The 19,359-nt window shown below is 42.5% G+C and overlaps 2 protein-coding genes across 7 annotated transcripts in view; one reads left to right on the forward strand and one right to left on the reverse strand.

The window, feature by feature from the left end:
- Positions 1-9,220: 9,220 nt before the first annotated feature.
- On the reverse strand, positions 9,221-10,552 carry LOC140686153 (uncharacterized). Its single transcript, XM_072939103.1, has 3 exons — positions 10,484-10,552; positions 9,888-10,397; positions 9,221-9,483 (listed from the first exon to the last, which is right to left on the reverse strand). Exons 1-3 carry the CDS (start codon positions 10,550-10,552, stop codon positions 9,268-9,270), a joined length of 795 nt encoding a protein of 264 aa, XP_072795204.1. The 3' UTR covers positions 9,221-9,267.
- The window catches only part of HELZ (helicase with zinc finger), a 137,845-nt gene continuing 128,386 nt past the window's right edge, over positions 9,901-19,359 (forward strand). For 3 of the 6 annotated variants that reach the window (XM_031685622.2, XM_072939441.1, XM_031685627.2), the window contains exons 1-3: positions 9,902-9,948; positions 11,257-11,315; positions 15,276-15,332. The gene's annotated coding sequence lies outside the window, so the exon portion shown is untranslated. Of the gene's footprint in view, positions 9,949-11,256; positions 11,316-15,275; positions 15,333-19,359 lie in introns of all 6 variants that reach the window. The other 3 variants (XM_031685623.2, XM_031685624.2, XM_031685626.2) reach the window with 3 other exon arrangements.

Below are 19,359 nucleotides of genomic sequence, written 5' to 3' on the forward strand. Positions count from 1 at the left end.
CCCCTTGATCAAGAACCCTTAGAATCCAGTCCCTGGCATACTGGCTAGGGTTTGCAGCTCTTTTGTGGGATATAATCCCTTAGCATGTCCCCAGCTGGCATATGCTGTGACTTAAGCTAGTTTTAGGCACAGTGGCCAAGGAGGGCGAATTCTGAGGAATCCTCAGGGAGAAGCTTCTGAATGCCGTTCCAGCAAGTGCGAGTACTAGCTCTTACAGGGGGTGCGGGGATGACAGGCTCAGAAGGTTCACAGGAGGCTAGGGACTCAGAATCTTTCGAGTCTCCACCCGTATGTTTCCATCGCATCCTGGGCCCTGATCTTGGCATCACAGACCTGCCTCTGCTGGATGTTGAATATTCTTTGTCTTGGTCCTTAGCTTCTGCTGCCTCGTCATTGCAGGAGATGAGGGCTTTGTTATTTGCAACCAAGGAGGCCTCTGGTTTTCACACTTGGCTTTCAATTGCCCGTTAACCTTGGCTGTTTTGTCATCTTTCTGCAGAACATTAATGATGCTTATCAACAGCCATCCAAACCCATCATCTCTATAGCAACTGTTTCCTCCAAAAGTCTCAAGTGCCTGGTACACTACCTCTGCTAGTGCTTTCACTTCGACCAGGACACCCTCCTTATGTACCAACAGAAGGCGTGTGAACAACTGAACCAGCACCTTGTGCCACGGGCTGTCTGAGACTCACCTACTCACCGCCGGTGATGGGGACCTCCTTGCCAGCTGGCTCTGAATCCCATCTTATTACTTGGTTTCTCAGACCCCTCCTGAGTCAGTTGTCACGGGTTAGAGTCTTCAGAAGCAGAGGCAGAGACAGAGTTTGAGGTGCAAGACGTTTATGAGGGATCAACACTGGTGGAAGGAAGGGGAGGTGGCAAAATCAGGTGCAGGAAGGGGTCACACAGCAATGCTGGTGCCACAAAGCTTCAGTCAAAGGAGCAGGGAGTTGCCGTCAGTCTCAAGGGTTTTGGAGTGTCCTGCATTGGGTGGATATGGTTCTAATTATGTGCCTGTCTTACTTGTTACTGGATGTATGCTGCTCTGGGACCCGTGTAACTTCAGGCAAGGCAGCTCTCTGCAACTGGAGGCTACGTGCAGGCCACATCTGCACGGCTGCGCAGTAAGTTCTTTCTTGAAGAGCCATCAAGATGACGTTTCCATGTCTGCCACACATGGTGTACTCCCATTTATTGAGATATTCTTTCATTTTTTTCCATAATTTTGCATAGAATTCTGCACACATTTCAGTCTATATATTCCTTATGTATCCAATATTTTGACACTGCTGTATTATCTCTTTTTGTTATTTCCCTTTCTTAAAAATTTTTTAAAATTGAACTATAGTTGATTTACAATATTGTGTTAGTTTCAGGTGCACAGCAAAGCGATTCAGTTATATGTATACATGTATATATTCTTTTTCAGATTCTTTTCCATTATAGGTTATTACAAGATATTGAATATAGTTCCCTGTGCTATACAGTAGGTCCTTGTTGTTTATCTATTTTATAGATAATGGTGTGTATCTGTTAATCTCATACCCTTAATTTCTCTCTCTCCTTTTTACCTTTCCCCTTTGGTAACCATAAATTGGTTTTCTATGTCTGTGAGTCTGTTTCTGGTTTGTAAATAAGTTCATGTATATCATTTTTTAGATATGATAAGTGATGTCATATATTTGTTCTTCTCTGACTTACTTCACTTAGTATGATAATCTCTAGGTCCATCCATGTTGCTGCAAATGGCATTATTTCACTCTTTTTTTACAGCTCATAGTATTCCATTGTATATGCATACCACACCTTCTTTACCCATTCATCTGTTGATGGACGGTCAGTTTGTTTCCATGTCTTGGCTGCTGTAGACAGTGCTGCTATGAACATTGGTGTGCATGTGAAAGACAGCTTTTAAAATTTTTTATATTCTACTTGATTATTGCTTTATGTAGTATATACTAGTATGTAGAAATACATTTTAACATTGATATTAGTGACCTTACTAACCTCACTTGTTAATTCTAATTGAATATTTGTGGATTTTTAAACATACATATCAGGTCATCTTGTAAACAGAATTTCTTCCTTTTCAAATTTATACCTTTTACTTTTTACTTGTTCTATTTCTTGCACTTGCTAGGTCCACCACTATGATGCCAAATACGAGTGGTCAGAGCAGGCATGCTTGCTGCCAACCCAGAGGGAGAGCTTTCAACATTTCACTACTTGGTATGATTCTTGTAGGTTTCTACACTACTTGGTGTGTTGGTTGAGGATTCTGTATACCCTTTATCAAGAAAATTCCTTTTTATTCCTACTTTGCTGGTACATACATTTAAAAAAATAATAGCGTTGAATTTTACTCAGAGCTTTTTCTGTATCTATTAAGATGATCATATGATTCTTCTTTTTTAATCCATTAATATGATGAATTACATGGATTGATTTTAAACAAGCTGATGTTCATAGAAAAGCCCATGTTGGTTGTGATGTATGTAGCATCTTTGCATATTGCTGAATTCATTCTGCTGATCATTTGCTTAGTTTTGCGTTTAAGAGTCAGATTAGCCTGTTATCTTTCCTTTTTTTTGATAGTCTCTGCTAGGTTTTGGTATCAAGGTTGTGTTGATCTCCTATGGTTAAGGGATTATTTCCTTTTTCTATTCTTTGAAGGAGAGTAAGATTGGTGCTATTTTTTCCTTAAATATAACTCACTGGTGAAGCTGTCTGGGTCTAACATTTTCTTTGTAGGAAGATTTTAAACTATAGACTTAATTTTAAAAAGTAAGATATAGGACTAGTCAGGTTTTATATTTCTTGTGCCAGTTTGGTAAATTGTATTTTCAAGAAACATGTCTATTTTAATCACATTTTCAGACTTACTGGCAGAAAACTGTTCACAATATTGTCTCATTATCTTTTAAATGACTGAAAAATCTGTAGAAATGCTCCCCTTTTCATTTTTTTGGCATTATTTGTGCTTTTAAAGAATTAGTCCCGTCAGGGGTTTATTAATTTTATTAGTCTTTTCAAAGAATTAACTTTTGACTGTTTCCATTTATTTGCACTTTCTTTGTGCTTAATTAGCTGTTCTTTTTCTTACTTCTCATGAAAAATACTTCACTTATTTTTATTTAGTTCAGGATTATTTTTTATTACACTCATTTAAAAACTTTCCGTGTTAGCATGGCTCTAGCTACATCTTAATTTGAGGATGTAGTATTTTCAAAAACTTCCAGTTTAAAATCTTTCCCAGTTCCCACTGTGATTTTCTAAATCCATGAGTTATTTATGAGGACATGCAGTTTTCAAATATGTAGATATTTTCTACTTACTTTTTCCCTTGTTTTCTTGCTTAATTGCATCACTGTCTGAGAATGTACTCTGTATGATTTAGATCATTTGAAATTTGTTGAGACTTGCTATATTGCCCAGAATTTTCATAAACATTCCATGTACACTTGAAAAGAATTTGTGATCTGAGTTGTGGGTGCAGTATTCTATGTACATCTATTAGGTAAAGCTTGCTTATTCAGTTGTTCAAATCTATTTCTTACTAGTTCTCCACCTGCTTGTTTTCACAGTTCCTGATAAACACATCTTCTGCTACCACTGCACATTTGCCTTTGCCTCCTTGCAATTCTGTCCATGTTTCTGCTTTATATATTTTGAGGCTACATGTATGAGGCACACACATTTAGAACTGTTATATCTTCTTGGTGAACGAAGCATATCATCATCATGAAGTGTCCCTCTTTACTTCTAGTCATGATTTTGTCATAAGCCTACTTTCTTTTGGTAGGTTTTGCACAGTTTACCTTTTAAATTTTTTGCTTAAAAAATTGTGGTAAAATATATATACAATTTACCATCTTTTTTTTTTTTTTTAAATGGAAGTACTGGGGATAGAATCCAGGACCTCATGCCTGCTAAGCACGTGCTCTATCACTGAGCTGTTAACTGCCCCTCTACCTGACAATTTACCACCTTAACCATTAAAAAATTTAAAAATTGTGGTAAAGAAACACACAACATAGAACTTACCCTTTTAGTCATTTTCAAGTGTACAGTTCAGTAGCGTTAAGTGCATTCACATTGTTTTGCAGTTAATCTCCAAAAGTCTTCTCGTCTTGCAGAACTGAAAGCTCTGTATATCCACTGAATGATTCCCCATTTTCCCTTCCCCCCACCCCCTCACAATCACCTTTGCCACTTTCTGTCTAAGAATGTGACTACTCTACGTACTTCATTTAAATAGAATCATACAGTAATTTTTTTCTTGCCACTGGCTTATTTTACTTAGCATATAATGTTTTCAAGGTTCACCCATGTTACATACATGTCAGCATTTCCTTCCTTTTTAAGGCTGAGTAGTATTCCATTGTATGTATATAGCACGTTTCAAAAAATCTATTCATCTCTTGATGGACACTTGGGTTGCTTCTACCTTTATGCTACTGTGAATAATGCTGCTATGATATGAGTGTGTAAATATCTCTTTGAGTCCTTGCTTTCAATTCTTTAAGGTATATACCCAGAATTGGCATTGCTGGGTCATATGGTAATTTTGTTTACTTTTTTGAGAAACTGCTCAATGTTTTCCACAGTGGTTGCACCATTTTACATTCTCATTAGCAATGCACAAGTGTCCTAATTTCTCCACATCCTGGCCAACACTTGTTATTTTCTGTTTTGCTTTTGGTTTTTTTGATAATAGTTATCCTAATGTGCGAGATGATACTCTTGACTTAAATGGTTGTCAAAAGCCAAAGGCCCTGGACACAAAGACCCCAACTTTTAGAATCACCTCCCTGTTCTGGCTATCCCTGGTAGTCTTCACTTTTGTGAACCTCCCAAACGTGTTTGAGCAGATGTTTTGAGGAATATATTACCCATTTTGTTCTAGTTGTCCTTAGTGGGAGGGTGAGTCTGAGTCATCTGGTCCACCATCACTTCCTTTCTATATGTCAAGAAGAAATGGAAGTGGGCCTTAAAAGTAGAAGGGGAATATAGGATTCCAAGGATTTAATATTTCTTTATTTTTTAACCTGTGTTATTTCCCATGTCTATATTTTAAGTGACTTAGAATAGATATCCTGGTTGAGTACTCACAGTAGCTCAAATGAATAGGCAGTGAATTTTTATTTTTTTAGATTAAGTGGGAATAAAAAGAGAAGAAAATCCATGGAAGAGAAAAGAGAGCGAAAAGGAGAAGGGGAGAGTGAAGGAGGACTTGGGGGAAATAGAGAGGAAGGAGGTAGAAAAGTGGGAAGAAGAAAAGAGGAGAGAAGGTGAAGCAGGGAAGAACAAAATTAGAGGGAACTCTATTCAGTTTTAACAAAGCCTTGTAGTCAATCATTCTTTAGAAATTCAGTTACTACTTCTTTAAACAAACAAACAAAATTCCTTTCCCATTGTCCTTTCCTTGCCAATCGTTCACTTATTTTCATGACTGGTCATGGAAAAGGGAATTAATTCATTCACTCAACAAATATTTATTAGGGTCCCACTATCTGCCAAGCTCTGTTCTGGCCACTGAGGATAAACACATGAGTGAACAAAACATACACAAGTCCTTGCCTTCATTGAGCTTCCATTCTGGTGGGTATAGTAATTAAGGTGCTAAGTGCTGTAACAAATAGATCACAAGTTCCCAGTAGATGAACATAATAAAGGTCTATTGTCTGCTGAGCTTTGAGTCCTTGCATGTATTTTTGGTCAGGCAGATTTGCAGGAGCTCATTCAGAGTCACACTTCTGCTCCAAGTCTATTGGCAAGAACTGGTCACATGGCCCCAGCTGGAAGCAAGGGCATAGCTGGGAAATGTAGTTCCCAGAAACAAATACAAGTCTTTGATGATCAGCAGGCTGACTCTTCACATGGAGACAGACAAGAAACTGAGTAACAAATTATTTGTTATATTAGGAGGTGATAAATGCTATTGGAAAAAGGCAGGAAGGAAATTGTGTATACCTGTGTGTGTGTGTTTGTGTGTGTGTGTGTGTAGGAATATTGGAATTTTAAATAGAATAGTAAGAGAGGGACTCATTGGGATGAGCAAAGCTTGAAGGAGGCGGAGGAGTGAGCCATGTGGATATTGGGAGAGACAGTGTTACTGGAAGAGGAAATACTCAAAAAGGAGACTGTACAGCTGAAACAGAGCCAGAGGGAGAGAGGTGGGGGATGAGATCAAACACATCAGAGGCAGATTGTGTGGGACTCTAATTTCTCCTCTGAATGAGACGAGTAGAAACTAGAGGGTTGTGAGCAGAGGAGTGATAAGGTCTGATCTGCACTTTATCAGGATTGGTGTGATGGCCCTGGGGGGAATACACTGGACGGGGGAGGAGATTAAAGTGCATTGGATCAGAATGGCCACAGTGCAGGTGATGAGAAACAGTCAATGCTGACACATTTTGAAGGTAAAGCAGGGTTTGCAGATGGATTAAAGGTGAGGTTTGAGAGAAAGACAGGCGTCACTGTGGCCTGGGCCATGTGAAGGATGGAGTTACCAATGATGGAGCCAGGGAAGACAGTGGTGGAGCATGTCTGTGGGAGGAAGTCAATTCAGTTCTGGATGTGTTGAATTTACGATGTCTGTGAAAGTTTCAAGTTGTTGGGTCAGGAGAAAGCTCTGGGCTTCAGCTATGGGTTTGGAGCCCTTCCTCAGGATAAAGATGGTATTTTATTAAAGCCTTAAGACTGAAGGAGAAGGGAGGGGGTGTAGTGGAGTAAGAGAGACCCAAGGACTGAGACTTAGGGCTGAAAAGAATAAGGTGTGGCCAGTGAGGGGAAGACAAAAAGAGGGAAGGAAGAGGAGTGTGACTGGGGAATTATTTGAGGCTGTGGTTCAGGAGGTCAGAATCAGAATGGAGTACCATCAATGGTGGCCAAGAGGCCTGTTTTTCCCAAGTCCATTCCTACCTGCCTGCCTCCAGCTGTGTGCAATCCGAGTGGTCAGACGCAAGGGCAGGGCCCTCAGCTGCTCATTCTAGGCTTCTGCACTCTTTCACCACCACTCCTTGCTCTCATAAAAGTTTGGTCATTCATTCAGTGAGTATTTGCTGAACATCTCTATACGTGCCAGGCCCGGGTCTAGACACTGGGTGGACAAGCTCGCTGAGACCTCTGCCCTGATGGAGCTTATACTCCAACGGGGGTGGGGCAGATAATAAATAATCAACAAGAGACAAACAAGAACATTTCTAATCCAGGGTCAAAGAAGACAGAATGACCTGCTTTGGTTCAGGGGATCAGGAAAATCCTCTTCCAGGAGGTGACATTTGAGCTGAGACCTGAGTGCTAAACAGATGAGGATCATCAGATCTGTGGGATCTGAGCGAAGCTTGCTGACGGGAAGGCAGGAGGCCAGTGCGCTGATCACAATGAGGGTGAGGACGCAGAAGCCACCTCGCACAGGACCTTGTAGGCAATGGTTAGGAATTTGGTTTTTTTCTAAGTGTGATCCTGTGGCCTTTGTTGGAGTTAAGCAGAGGAGTCACGTGATACTATTAACATTTCGCTAACCTCACTGGGTTGGTCAGATGGGGAATAGACTGTAGGGGGCAGAGTAGAGGCAGGGAGAAGAGTTAAGGGGGGGGGTTTCTAGCTCAGGCTTCAGGAGGTGTCTTGGACAAGTATGGACCAGGAAGCACCCTGGACTGGATGAACGGGTGGGTCTGGCAGGCACATATATCCAGCTCTTCTCTGGGTCCAGGCCAATTCAAGGCCAAGAAAGGTACCTACTGAAGAAATGTCAGGGAGGTACAGTCCTCACCCTCGGCTTACGCTCTCGTTGAATTATAGGAAACTCAGACCACACGCATAAAGATTGCCGAGTAAACACAAAGCAACCATTCAGTAAGTGCACAGGAGTGGCTAGGTGCATAAGGGGGCCTGGAAACGCAGCTACTGGCTGCCCTGCAAAGAGGAGACTTTGGAATCTCCTCTAGACGGGAGGGCCAGCCCATTTTCCAGCAGGCTGAAGGTCGCGAGGGGCTCTGCCTCCCCGCCCCCAGCCCACGGCCCCGCGTGGCGGCGGGCGCTGGATTGTCTAAGAACCTGGCTCCAGGCTCCAGTTTCCCAACTCACTCGGCTCAGGGAAGCGGGTGACTCAGGGGAGGTCCCTCCCGGCACGCCGCGTTCTCGCCGGCCTGGAGTGACTCATTACCTCGCTCCCTCCCTCAGCGCTGACCCCGGGCCAATCCCGTAATGAGTCTACACCCCACTCTTCTCATTTGGCCGGGACAATTGCCCGGTGGAGTTTTTTAGCTCCCCGGGGGCAGGGCTTATGTATGTCAGCAACCGTCCAGGTTCCTCGAGAGAGGTTTCTCGTAGGGTCTGGAAGAGAGTGAAACTCTTGAGTCGACCCCAAGGCCCCAGGCTCTCCGCGAGAGCCGAAGGGGGCGTTTAATGCCCCCCGCGCATTCTTCTGATTTCAGAGCCACTCAATAGCATTTTATACCGAATACAGTTTCGCAAGTCTCCATGTCCTGGAGGATTTTTCCTTGGACACTTCTTTGTAAAAATTTGCTTGGGGAGGTGGTGGAAAGCAGCCAGAGTAGGCCCCCAAAGTCTGTAAATCAGAGACCAGAGGCAATGGGAAGTGAGAGCGCGGGGGACTAACCAACGGGCTTCGAGGGGCAAGGGGACCACTTTGCTCGCCCGCGCAACCGAAAGCGGGTGGCGAGTATCGGGGAGAGAGATCGGCTCTCCTGCAATCAGTCCTCCCGCTGGAGCAGAGGCCCAGGCAGCGGGCGTGGGCTGCGGGGTCGCCCGCCTGGGTCCCAGGCTTACGTCTCGGCGCCCCTTATTTCTAGCGCACCCGCCTCAGTCAGGCGACTCCGAGCATCCTCCAACGAGCCTTGGTTGGCAGTGGCGCCCGCAGTCCTCACTTCGCCCGGTCGCCTGCGCTCGCCGCCCTGCTGGGACCTGGCAGGTGGACTCGGGCCGGCCCACGCTCCTCTCGGCCCCGGACCCTCTCCGGGACCTCCCTCCGGACTCTGGCGCACCTCTGCGCTGGGGCAGGAGCCCGCAGTTTGCGCCCCCGAGTTACCTGTCCGGGGAAGTCCCCAGTCTGCAAGCAGCCCGGGCTGTAAAAGTGGATTTACAAAAGTGGCAGAGCCCACAGTCACATTCCTAGGGGAGGGGTCCCTACTCAGAGGGTCGCGGATCGCGTTACTGGCCGAGGGGAGGAGACAGCGGCAGGGAGAGTAAACAGGGGTAAAAGTTGCATTTAGCTTATTACTCCCCATCCCTCCCCCGCTAAACGCGCTGCGATGCCGGTAGAGTCCGGGACACAGTGTCCGCCCAGATCCCGGAGCCCGACGGCCCCGGAGCGGTCAGAGATACCTTTCCGTCCGCGGATGCGGCAGTCAGAGCGCCGGCCAGGCTGCAGGGCTGCCGGACTACCGGGCCCCGAAGGCGACCCCCGGCTGCTTGGGGGCGGGAAGCAGGAGCCCGCAGCCGTGCACCAAGGATCTAGAGCAATAACAGACGCATAAATGCGCATAAATAAATCAATGAGCAGCTCTTTGCTGCCAGCAGCAGGGAAACCTCGAGCTGATTAAATGCAGACGTGGGGTGTCTGCCAGGACCGGAGGGCGGCGGGGCAAAGGGAACAGGCTTGGAGGCGAGAGGTGGGGGGGAGGGAGGCCAGGGGCTGGAGCAATGGGAAAGATCCAAAGCCACGTTTAAAAAATGGGGGTGAATCTTAAAAGCAAACAGTGCAGAAGAGAGGAGGGGGCCGGGCTGCCGGCGCCGGGGCAGGCCCGCCACCCGGGGCAACTTTCCGCGCGGGAGGTGCGGCCGGAGGGGCGGCGCCGGCGGCGGGAGGCGGGAGTCGGGGGCCGAGGGGGGGAGTCACTTTAAAGGCTCTTTCTTACCCATAATGCTTTGTGGGGACGTTGACAAGTGGATCCAAGATGGCGTAGAAAGTAATGACAGGTAAGTCCTGACTTCCCCCTTCTCTGCTGCTGAGACCGCTCGGCGAGCTGCCAGAGCCCTCCGGGGAGGGGACTGGACTCCCCTCTGGCCCCCCAGGTCCCGGGAGGGGCGGCCCCGGGGCGGGCCGGGAGCCCAGGCGGCCCGCGGCGGGGCCTGGGAAGCGGGGCTCTTCGAGGCGAGGCCCGGACGCTGGAGCTGTTTACAGCTTCTTCCCCTCCTCGGTCCCCTTCCCCTCCGCTGGGGGCCGCGGCGCCCTCGGCCCAGGCCTTGGAGGGGGCCTTGCAGACCCGGGCCGCGAGCCTGCAGGAGGTTTGTCCAGCCCCGGGCACTCCGGGAGGGGGAGTCGAGCCTCCTTGCACGCTCCCCTCCTCCGGGTCGCGGCTGGGGGTGGGGAGCGTGCGGGCCTCCCACGCCCCGCTCGATTGCCCCCTCGGGGCTCGGACTTCCACCTAGGGTAGGGGCAGGCGCCGGAGGGTGGGATTCGGGAAAAGTGGGTCAGGGGTGCGCCCCCTCACCCCCCGCCGAGGGCTGTTGCCTGAGCTTCACTTTCTTCGCCCCTTTCTCCGCCCCCTCCTCGGAAATTCTCATTGGCCCACAAGTACATCAACAAAAATAAAAACAGACTATCCTTTCCTGGAGATTCCTTCAAGACTCCCCTATTCTAGAGCTAAGGGACTGCAGTTTTATTTAGGGGACTTTGATTCCTCTCCCCCTAGAATATTTGAGCCTCCTGCACCCTCCCCTTTGCTGAGGATCCTCCAGCCAGGGCTGGAAATCAGGGTCATAGGATTCTTCTTGGACTGGGATCCTCAGGTGTTGTTTGAAACTCAGAATTCCTTCTCTCTCCCAACTTACACTTTTCAGGCAAATCATTAATATAATATGTATAACTCCAGAGACAGTGGATTCCTAGAGTTGGGCGTGTGTAGGGGGAGGAGGGAGTTGGCCTGGCTAGTTTGTTCTTAATTTTGCCCTCTCTTCAGCTCATATTAATGAGATTTCTTTTCTTTAACTTCTCTTCTCCTTCTCCTTCTTCTTTTTTTAGAAAGTAAGGTCAGTGCTGTAAGAGATGACTTTTTTATGTTTTGGATTTTAAAAGCATTTTATAATCTTTTGTTACACAGAGAGAAAATTTTTTATTTTAAAGTAAAACAAACTCATTTACAAAGCTGCATAATGTACCATTGTGGTAACTTTTTCCATTTGAAATGTAGATGCCTTTTCACTTCAGGCTGATAAAATATTTGCTACTGATCATGTCTATTACTGGTGGTGTATAGACACATTTTACTTTTCTATTTGCCTCAGGAATTGGATGAAGTAATAATTGATCACTAAAGAACTACAGTGCTGGTGAGATGTGTAAGGTGAGACTGCAGTTAAAAATGATTTACCTTTTTTCTTTCTTTATTTTAATCAAGTCGTAAGGGTAAGGCTAAAACTAAGTAATTTGGGGCCATCTTTATTTCCATATCACTCACTAAGTCAAATGTATGTAGAGGCAGGGCTAGATTTAGAAAAGAAAACTGTCAAGTGTACCAAACTTTTCAGTGGCTCCAACATAGTGGAGTTTATCTGGAGCCAAGTGTTACTTGTAGCCATCCTTGATCAGTATCTTCATCAGGGGTAATTATAGTTTGTCTATTTAAATTTCCTTGAGTAATTAATTGAGTGTCTTAATTTTATCTGTGTTTTGGTGTCCATCACTTACTCTACATTGAGTGTTAGTGACTGTGTATGTGGATTTTGTGTGTCCAGTTTTGGAGACTCATATAAAGTACACCTTTTCCATTAGAAAGAATTATTTTAGGCAGATTCTGCCTTTGTTTTCTGAAAAATGGAATGAATAGTACTTGTCTCTCTCATAGTTATTTTGAAATAAAAATGATAATGTTGAATATTGTTTAGCTTATTAGGGATAAGGCTGGGTTGTCATTTTCTGGTCCCACATAGTGTGTGAATTCAAAGTGTTGTTTATTTAATCTAACCGATAAGGCTTTGGATTTATAGAACATTATTGATATAGAGTCAGTGAATAGATAGAATCTGTACTGGGGAGAAGGAGAGAGATTTGCTAATTTAAAATTTTTCACAAGCAATTTTCTCAACTTTAAAAATATTTTACTATGGTTTATTGAGACAATGTAAGTTGTTATGGTGGATTGGTTACTGCAGGTTTTTTTGTTTTTTCTTTAACACATATGGGTAGCCTTTGTATTTTGAAATCCACTCAAACTTTTCATCTCTATCACACATCTGTTTAAGAAGAATAAGCTGTGCTTTATTTTTTTCCAGATTAAGGCATACAATTGACATTTTTGCCTTTAAAAAAAAACTTGGGAAAGGAAGGTGGACATAAACCAAGATCCTTTTGTAAGTGCATACACCACATTTGCTTGTGTTTGAAACTCAGCAGTGCTTGTGTGTATCACGTATATTTTTATTTTTATTCTTGGCAAAGCAAATGGATTTTAAAATTTATTTATTTTCAGTTTACAGATGGAGGCATATTCATGCCTTAGACCTCCCAATCTGTACCTTTTGTCTTTTTTTCTTTCTTTCTTTTTTTTTTTTTTTTTTTTACAGATTTCTTTGTGGAAGGAACCAGTAATCTACTTTTTGCCTTATGGAGATGTTTGTTTGTAGTCTATAATAGAATATTTAGAAATAGGTAGTCTTGTGTGGCTAGTGTTGTTTGGCCTGAATTGTGTGAAGACATTTTCCACAATTCCCACACATGCAAACCACGTGAAGTGTTAGTATTCACTTCAAAGTGAAGTTGGTGGTTGGCCACCAAACAGGTTGTTACACAAAGCATTCTAAAATGGGAAATACCATAGTATTGAAGGTTGTGGTGAAGTAGGAGTCTGTGTCTTTGAGCTGAATAAAGACATAGCTTTTTTAGTCTGTCCTTTTGGCTGGGAAGCTAGGACACTATTTTTAGGTAAGGCTGTAGTTTTGGGGAATCAGTAAGTACCTTTCTGTAGTTGGTAAACTTGATTTTTTGCACTTGTTAGCAAGAACTTTCATTTCTAATACCATAAATATTCAATCTACATTGTTTTAAAGTCTGTAAACATTTATGGATCGTCCATTGTTTTACTGGAGAGGGGAACGATGCTTGCATAGGGCCTTGTGTAGTTTAAAAATATACAGCATGTCCATGAAAGGCTAAGAATATTGCAGAAGGACCTACAAATAAGTAGACCAGATCTTACACATGCATTTTTGTTCTCTGTTTAAGAGCAGGCTTGGTATTAATATTAAATGCAAATTAGTGTGTAATTGTCTGTCAGCCTATATATAAGACTCCAAATTCAGGCCTAGCACAAGAAATAAGGACCTTTGCCTGTTGTTTTAAATGCATAGGATATTTAGGCCAAGTTTATCAACTTGTTGATTGAATAGGAGAGGGGGAGGAGCTACTTAAAAGTTATAAACAAATTGTTATGGTTGTTTATTTTAGTACACTTAGATAAGTGTACATGCAAATATAATTTGATTTCTAAGTAGTATTTTGAAATGTTTTCTAGGTGAGAACTATGATACATGTGGAGAGTGAGACTACACCAGTTTATAGTTCATTTAAATTGATGGGTGTAGTCAGGATTATTTCTGTAGCATTGACTAGAAGCAACATAAAACTTAGTGAGCTATCACTTCAAGGGTGGGTGGGGTAATACTTTTGAATAATTCTTTTTTTTAATTGAAGTATAGTCAGTTTACAATGTTGTGTCAATTTCTGGTGTACAGCATAACAGTTCAGTCACATGTATACGTACATATATTCGTTGAATAATTCTGAATTTAATAGAGTTAATATTCTTTCAGAAAATATTGTAGATGTAACATGAAGACTTTTAACTTAGGTATATATTTATATATATGTGTGTATATATATTTTTAAGCTACCAATTTTCTAAAGCAAATTGAAAGTTTTCAACATACTACCAAACAGTCATACCAGCTTGTTTACTCATGTAAATTGTACTGGGTCATTTTCTCCAAGAGCAGGAAGTTGTCTGGTAAAACCAGAGTGTGTGTACTCAACTTGCTTTTGACCCCAAAAAGCCCTGATTCATCATTAGTTTCTTCAGAGGAATGCATGGCATATTTTTTGACTGAACCATTCTGAAGTGTGAATGTTTGTGATTTTTGTTATTTCTGCGCCATATTTTAGGTGTTCTCGGCACATCTCAATTTGCCTTTTTGCTTTCTTCTATGGATATTCTCCTTCCTTGTGTTGAAAATATTCCTGTGAGGCGAGCTTCCTTTCAGTAGGCAATATGTGTAACATAGCTTTAAAAAATCATTTATTTTTATGTAAAATTGATGCATGCTATGGTTAACAAACTGGAGTAGTACTTAAGTATATAAAGTAAAAAAGATTAAAAAAAAAAGCCTCTCTTCCCTTCTCCACAGTTAGTTGTACTCCCTTGATCTGACCATAGAAAACACTTGGTGTCGCTTGGCCTTTGAAGACCTCTCTAGCTGAGGTACCCTGGCAGTCATGAAAGCAGAGAGAGAAGTCAGGAAAGGCATGGCCACTGAACTAGCTTAGATGTTATGCAGGAACTATTCCACCCTTATTTCCTGTGATGATAAGTAATACTGATAATCTTAAGCGTCCATCAGTTTAAGATAACTGTAATTGAATTGTTACTGAAACACTCAAAGAGTTAATTACATTGTCAGGTTGGTAAAGTTTTGATTTGTTGATCTTTTAATAGGAATCTTTTAAAAGGAAATAAATATTTGGGAATTGAATTCATGTAACCTTAGGGCTGGGAGTAATGTTGGTAATTACCATCTGTGTAACTTTATGAATGAGCTTCACAGTTTATTTACTATAGGCTTTTTATAACTCATTCTCTCTCGTTTAGTTCTCAGAACAACTCCAAGATAGTTATTTCCACTTTGCAGAGGAAATTTAGGCTAAATGTGAATGAACTAACATAACGTCACAGGTCTAGTAAGTGGTGGTCTGGCGCTGTGCCTTGGAAAGGGCCTGCTCTTTCCATTGTGATTTGGTCTGCTGCTTCTGTCTAGTCTAACTGTCTTATTTTCCAGATGAGGAAATTGAGGCCTGGAGAAGTCAAGTGACTTGCCCAAGGTCACACACCCAAGTGGTAGCAACACTGAACCAAATTTTTATCTCTGGACCCTTATCTCGGGACTCTTGGTCCTGGCTGGTTATGCTACATTTTATTGAAATACTGTGGACCGAAAGACCATATGCTGTGAATACTGGACACATGCTTCAGAACTAATACACCAGCAATGGTGTTTTCTACTGTGTTTTAAAAAGTTCCTTCTCTCTCTTTCAGAAATTATAAAGAGCTCTGATGGGCTATTTGGGTGATACCCAGTGCAGTGAACTGCAGGTGAGTAAGGCTTGGCAGAGCCTTATTTAGAAAACAAGAACTTGGCAATGCCTGAGGAAGAGACAAAGGAGACACAATCTAGATGAAAGTGTCTGGCCAGAAAGGGTGAGGTGGGCCAAGGTGGAGGGATGTGGGGCACTAGTGAAACTGGTAACCTGGAGACGCCGGTCCTGACTGAATTGGCTACTTCTGGAACAGACTGGATGATGGTGGACATACTCTCAGGAGACTGCCTGGTACTTTGTCAGTTTGTTTGAAGAGAAGTGAGGGTAGGTTAATCTTCCACTTCTGTTTTGAATGAGTAACCGCACAGGGGTTCAACCTATCTGCATATTTTGGAACTTGAGAGGTCCTTCAGTTTTTGTGTCAACATTCTTGAGTGATGATCACCGGGACTCTGATGAACTTGGTTAAGTATTAAACTGTTTTTTCTGTTATCTGCTATGTGTGTATTGTCATGAATGACGATATATATCTGCATTTTTTTAGGATCTAGACACTAAGAGCACATCAGTGGAAACAAAAGGTTAAACTTTTTTCCTAAAGGTTGTGTTCCCTCCATACAATGGTTGTATTAGTCCTTCAGATTATTTATTTTTAGCTGAAATACCCTAAGAAAGACAATTTAGTCTTGAGTATTTATTACTTCACAGTAATTAGTCTTCTTGGTCCATTAGTAACTTGGTCATTCATTATTAAACTTAGAAAATGGAAATATTACAGGAAAACAATTGGAAGACTGTTTTAATATTGTCTTTGTGGGGCATCAGTGCTAAAATTAGTTTTTGATATATTTTCAATACTAGTCCCAGACACTTTAATGTGACAATACTGTGTACTTTGAGGGTTTATAATTGAACTTAGGCTTGGCTACTTGTTGATTACTAAAGTAAAACATGGTTGTAGGGGTTCTTTGATTCTTGAGGATATGCTAGTTTTGCACGCTTCATCCTCCACAGGTTCACTGGGATGATCAGAAAACCAGTTGAGCTAGTTTGTTGGTCCTTGGAAAGCTGAGGTCTGGGTTGTCATAGGTCATTGTGAAAAGGAGTGCATGAGTGAAGTGGCCTTCTCAGTTAGGGCCAAAATGAGCAGTAGAAGGGAGCAGTGGACCTTTTCCAAGCTTGTATGCCAGAACCCCTTGTTTCCTGGTGGAACTCTCTCTCTTAAATAATTTAAAAATTGATATTAAGTAAATTGTTAAAGGTTTGGGTTACTGCCCTAAAACAATTGATTTTCTTTTTGGCATTCCATTAAAAAATTGTGTATTCATTTTTAATTTTGATGCATATAATTTGGATTTTTTCCTGTTTATTAGATTATGAAACATTTCCATGTTATAGTTGTCACAATTTTAATTTTATAAGTTTACACTTTGAAAGGCTGCAAAGTATTTCATCAAGTCATGCTCTCATAATTTACTTAAATCTTTTTATGTTAGATATTTACGTTGCTGGCTGGTTTTCAGTTAATGGTTTAATCTGCATTCTTGTAGATATTATTGTTTTTTTTTCTGGCTAATTATATCACTAGGATAAATTTCTGAGTGCATTATGTGTTAAATGGTATGAATGTTTTTATGGCTTTTGATATATATTGGCATACTGTGTTTCAAAAATGTTATACTAGTTTGTACTAACAGATACACAGATATACCTGTTTCACCATAACTGGATAGAAATACATTTTTTTTTCCTTAAAAGTTTTTGCTAATTTTATAGTATAAAGTGACACTTGAATTTCTTCTGTAATGTTGAATTTTTCTCTTTGAGTCTTTTCATGGTGAATTGTTTGTTCATATCCTTTGCTATTTTATGCAATAAACTGTAGATGTGGGCTTTGGGTGGTAAGACAAGTATAACCAGCTAGTAAACAGGTGATTATTAAAAAGGTGACGAGAACACGTTCAGTGAAAATGTTCAGAGAGAGTCTAGTCTAGATGGTCAGTTTTCTTGGAAATTGTGGTTGAAGGGTAGTAAATGGATTATTCCAAGAGTCAATTCAGCAAATATTTATTCAGTATCCACTGTGTACCATGTGCTGTGTTGCGTCCTCTGAGTGCTTCTCAAGTTATCATGGCATCTACCTGGTTGAAGGAGGAGACTGTTTGAGGCTTGACCAGTTGGGGACCCTGGCTGCTGAAGTCCCTTTGTGGCTGCCTAGAGGACTGAGGGGGTCACTGTCTAGAACAATTAATAGCACACCACTGTGCCATGGCACACACTCTTTGAGAAGCTCTAAAGGATACAAAGATAAATAAAAGATCATTTCCTCTGATAGGGAGTGAATCATTTAGTAGAGAGGATGGGGCACCAAAGAAAGAAAGGACTAATAGGAATTTAAAGGGTGCTGTAAAAGGGGCTCAGACAGGGTGCTTAGGGGTTCAGTGGAGGGAGTAATACTGCCCCCTTGGGGATATAAGGGAACACTTCAACTGAAGAGGTGGCATTTAAATTGCACCACTGTGAAAATGAGGACCAGTGGAAAGAAGAGGACATTCTGGAGGGAAGGATAGCTTGATCAAAGTCTGGGGGTGCTTTCATAAATGAGGCGGATGTCAAGAATCTGCGTATCCAAATTGCCTGGACCCTGGGTTACATAAAGGGATGCAGTGGAAGATGCAACTGTTGAGAGGTCCAGACTGGGTTTTGGAGGGTCTAAGATGTCAGACTAAGGATGAATATAATGGATTGCCAGTGAGGAGAAACTAGAGACAGGGGCTTTAGTTGGGTTCATGGTAGTAGTCCAAGTGAGGGATGATAAGGGCCTGAATTGAATCGGTGGCCTTGGAAATGGAGAGGAGGTGATGGATTCAAGATATTTTGAACAGAGAGATGTGGTGACTGTTTAGGTAGGAGGGGAAGGGAACAGTCGGTTCTATGTCTTAAGTCAGAAATGATGCTGAAATTTTTATGGTTAGATGGCTGGCAGAATGGGACATTAGGAATATGTAAGTCAGGAGGAAGAACAGGTCACAGGAGTTTAGAATAAGGAAGTGTTTGGTTTTGGATGCTGAGTTTAAGGAACTAGTAGAAAGCTGAAATCCGAATTTTATCCTAGAAGGAACAGACGAGGAAGTTCAGGGCCCAGAGGAGTGAGGAATCAGCGAAGACTGAAGCTTCCTGATTCCCAGTCCAGCACCCTCTTCTCTGCCTCAGACTGGTTTTCAGCTGTGGGGTTCTCCTCACACCCAGGTGTGTTCAACAGACAGTTGGAAGTGGCAGAATTTATGTTGGGGAGTGAAGAGTTTATTTTTTAATTATATTTTTTTGTTACGGAAAGTTTCGGACGTACAGAAGTAGAAAGAGTATAACCAGTCCCCCATGCTGGTCGTTCAGCTTCAGCAGCTACTAACGTTGTTTCCTCTGTCTCCTCCCTCTCTGTCCATTCTGTTGAAGCAAATGGGATAAAGTGTTTTGGTGACCTTAAGCTTTGTGTATTTGCACGTAAGGATGGTTGAACAGTTTGGTAGGGTATATTCTGAGCTTTCCGGGTGGGGTCTAGATTGAACAGAAGTAGGATTAATTTCCAGAATTCCTTGGGCAGATCACTGAAGTCTTCTGGGTCGTAGTTTGTCTGTAAGATGGAGATGCTATCCGCTTCACAGACTCACTTGAGAGAAGGGATGTGAAAACCCTCTATGAACTTTGAGGCTGAAGTATTACGCAGGTTTTAGTTGTCGGTAATAACAAAAAGGCAGTGCGATTCCTTTGGGCTTCTGTGTTGCTGACATGAAGTTTATATTATTCAATCCATTTTTGTTATTCAACAAATGCTTGCTATGTCAGGTGCCTGGTGCTTCAGGAGTTAACAATCAGGCAAGATCCCAGTTCTCCTGGAGCTCACGTTCCAGATCGGGAGGAAAATGGGAAGCTAGTACTTTAATAGTGGTCAGTGTGGACCAGACACTGTTCTAAGCGCTCTCATATTTTACCCCATTTAATTCTTGCAGCAGTCCTGTGAGGTGTAGGTACTGTTATTACTCCCATTTTGCAGATCTGGAGATCGAAGCAAGTTTTTAGGCAGA

Source organism: Vicugna pacos, chromosome 16 (genome assembly GCF_048564905.1).
Source record: "Vicugna pacos chromosome 16, VicPac4, whole genome shotgun sequence".
Classification (NCBI taxonomy): Eukaryota; Metazoa; Chordata; class Mammalia; order Artiodactyla; family Camelidae; genus Vicugna; species Vicugna pacos.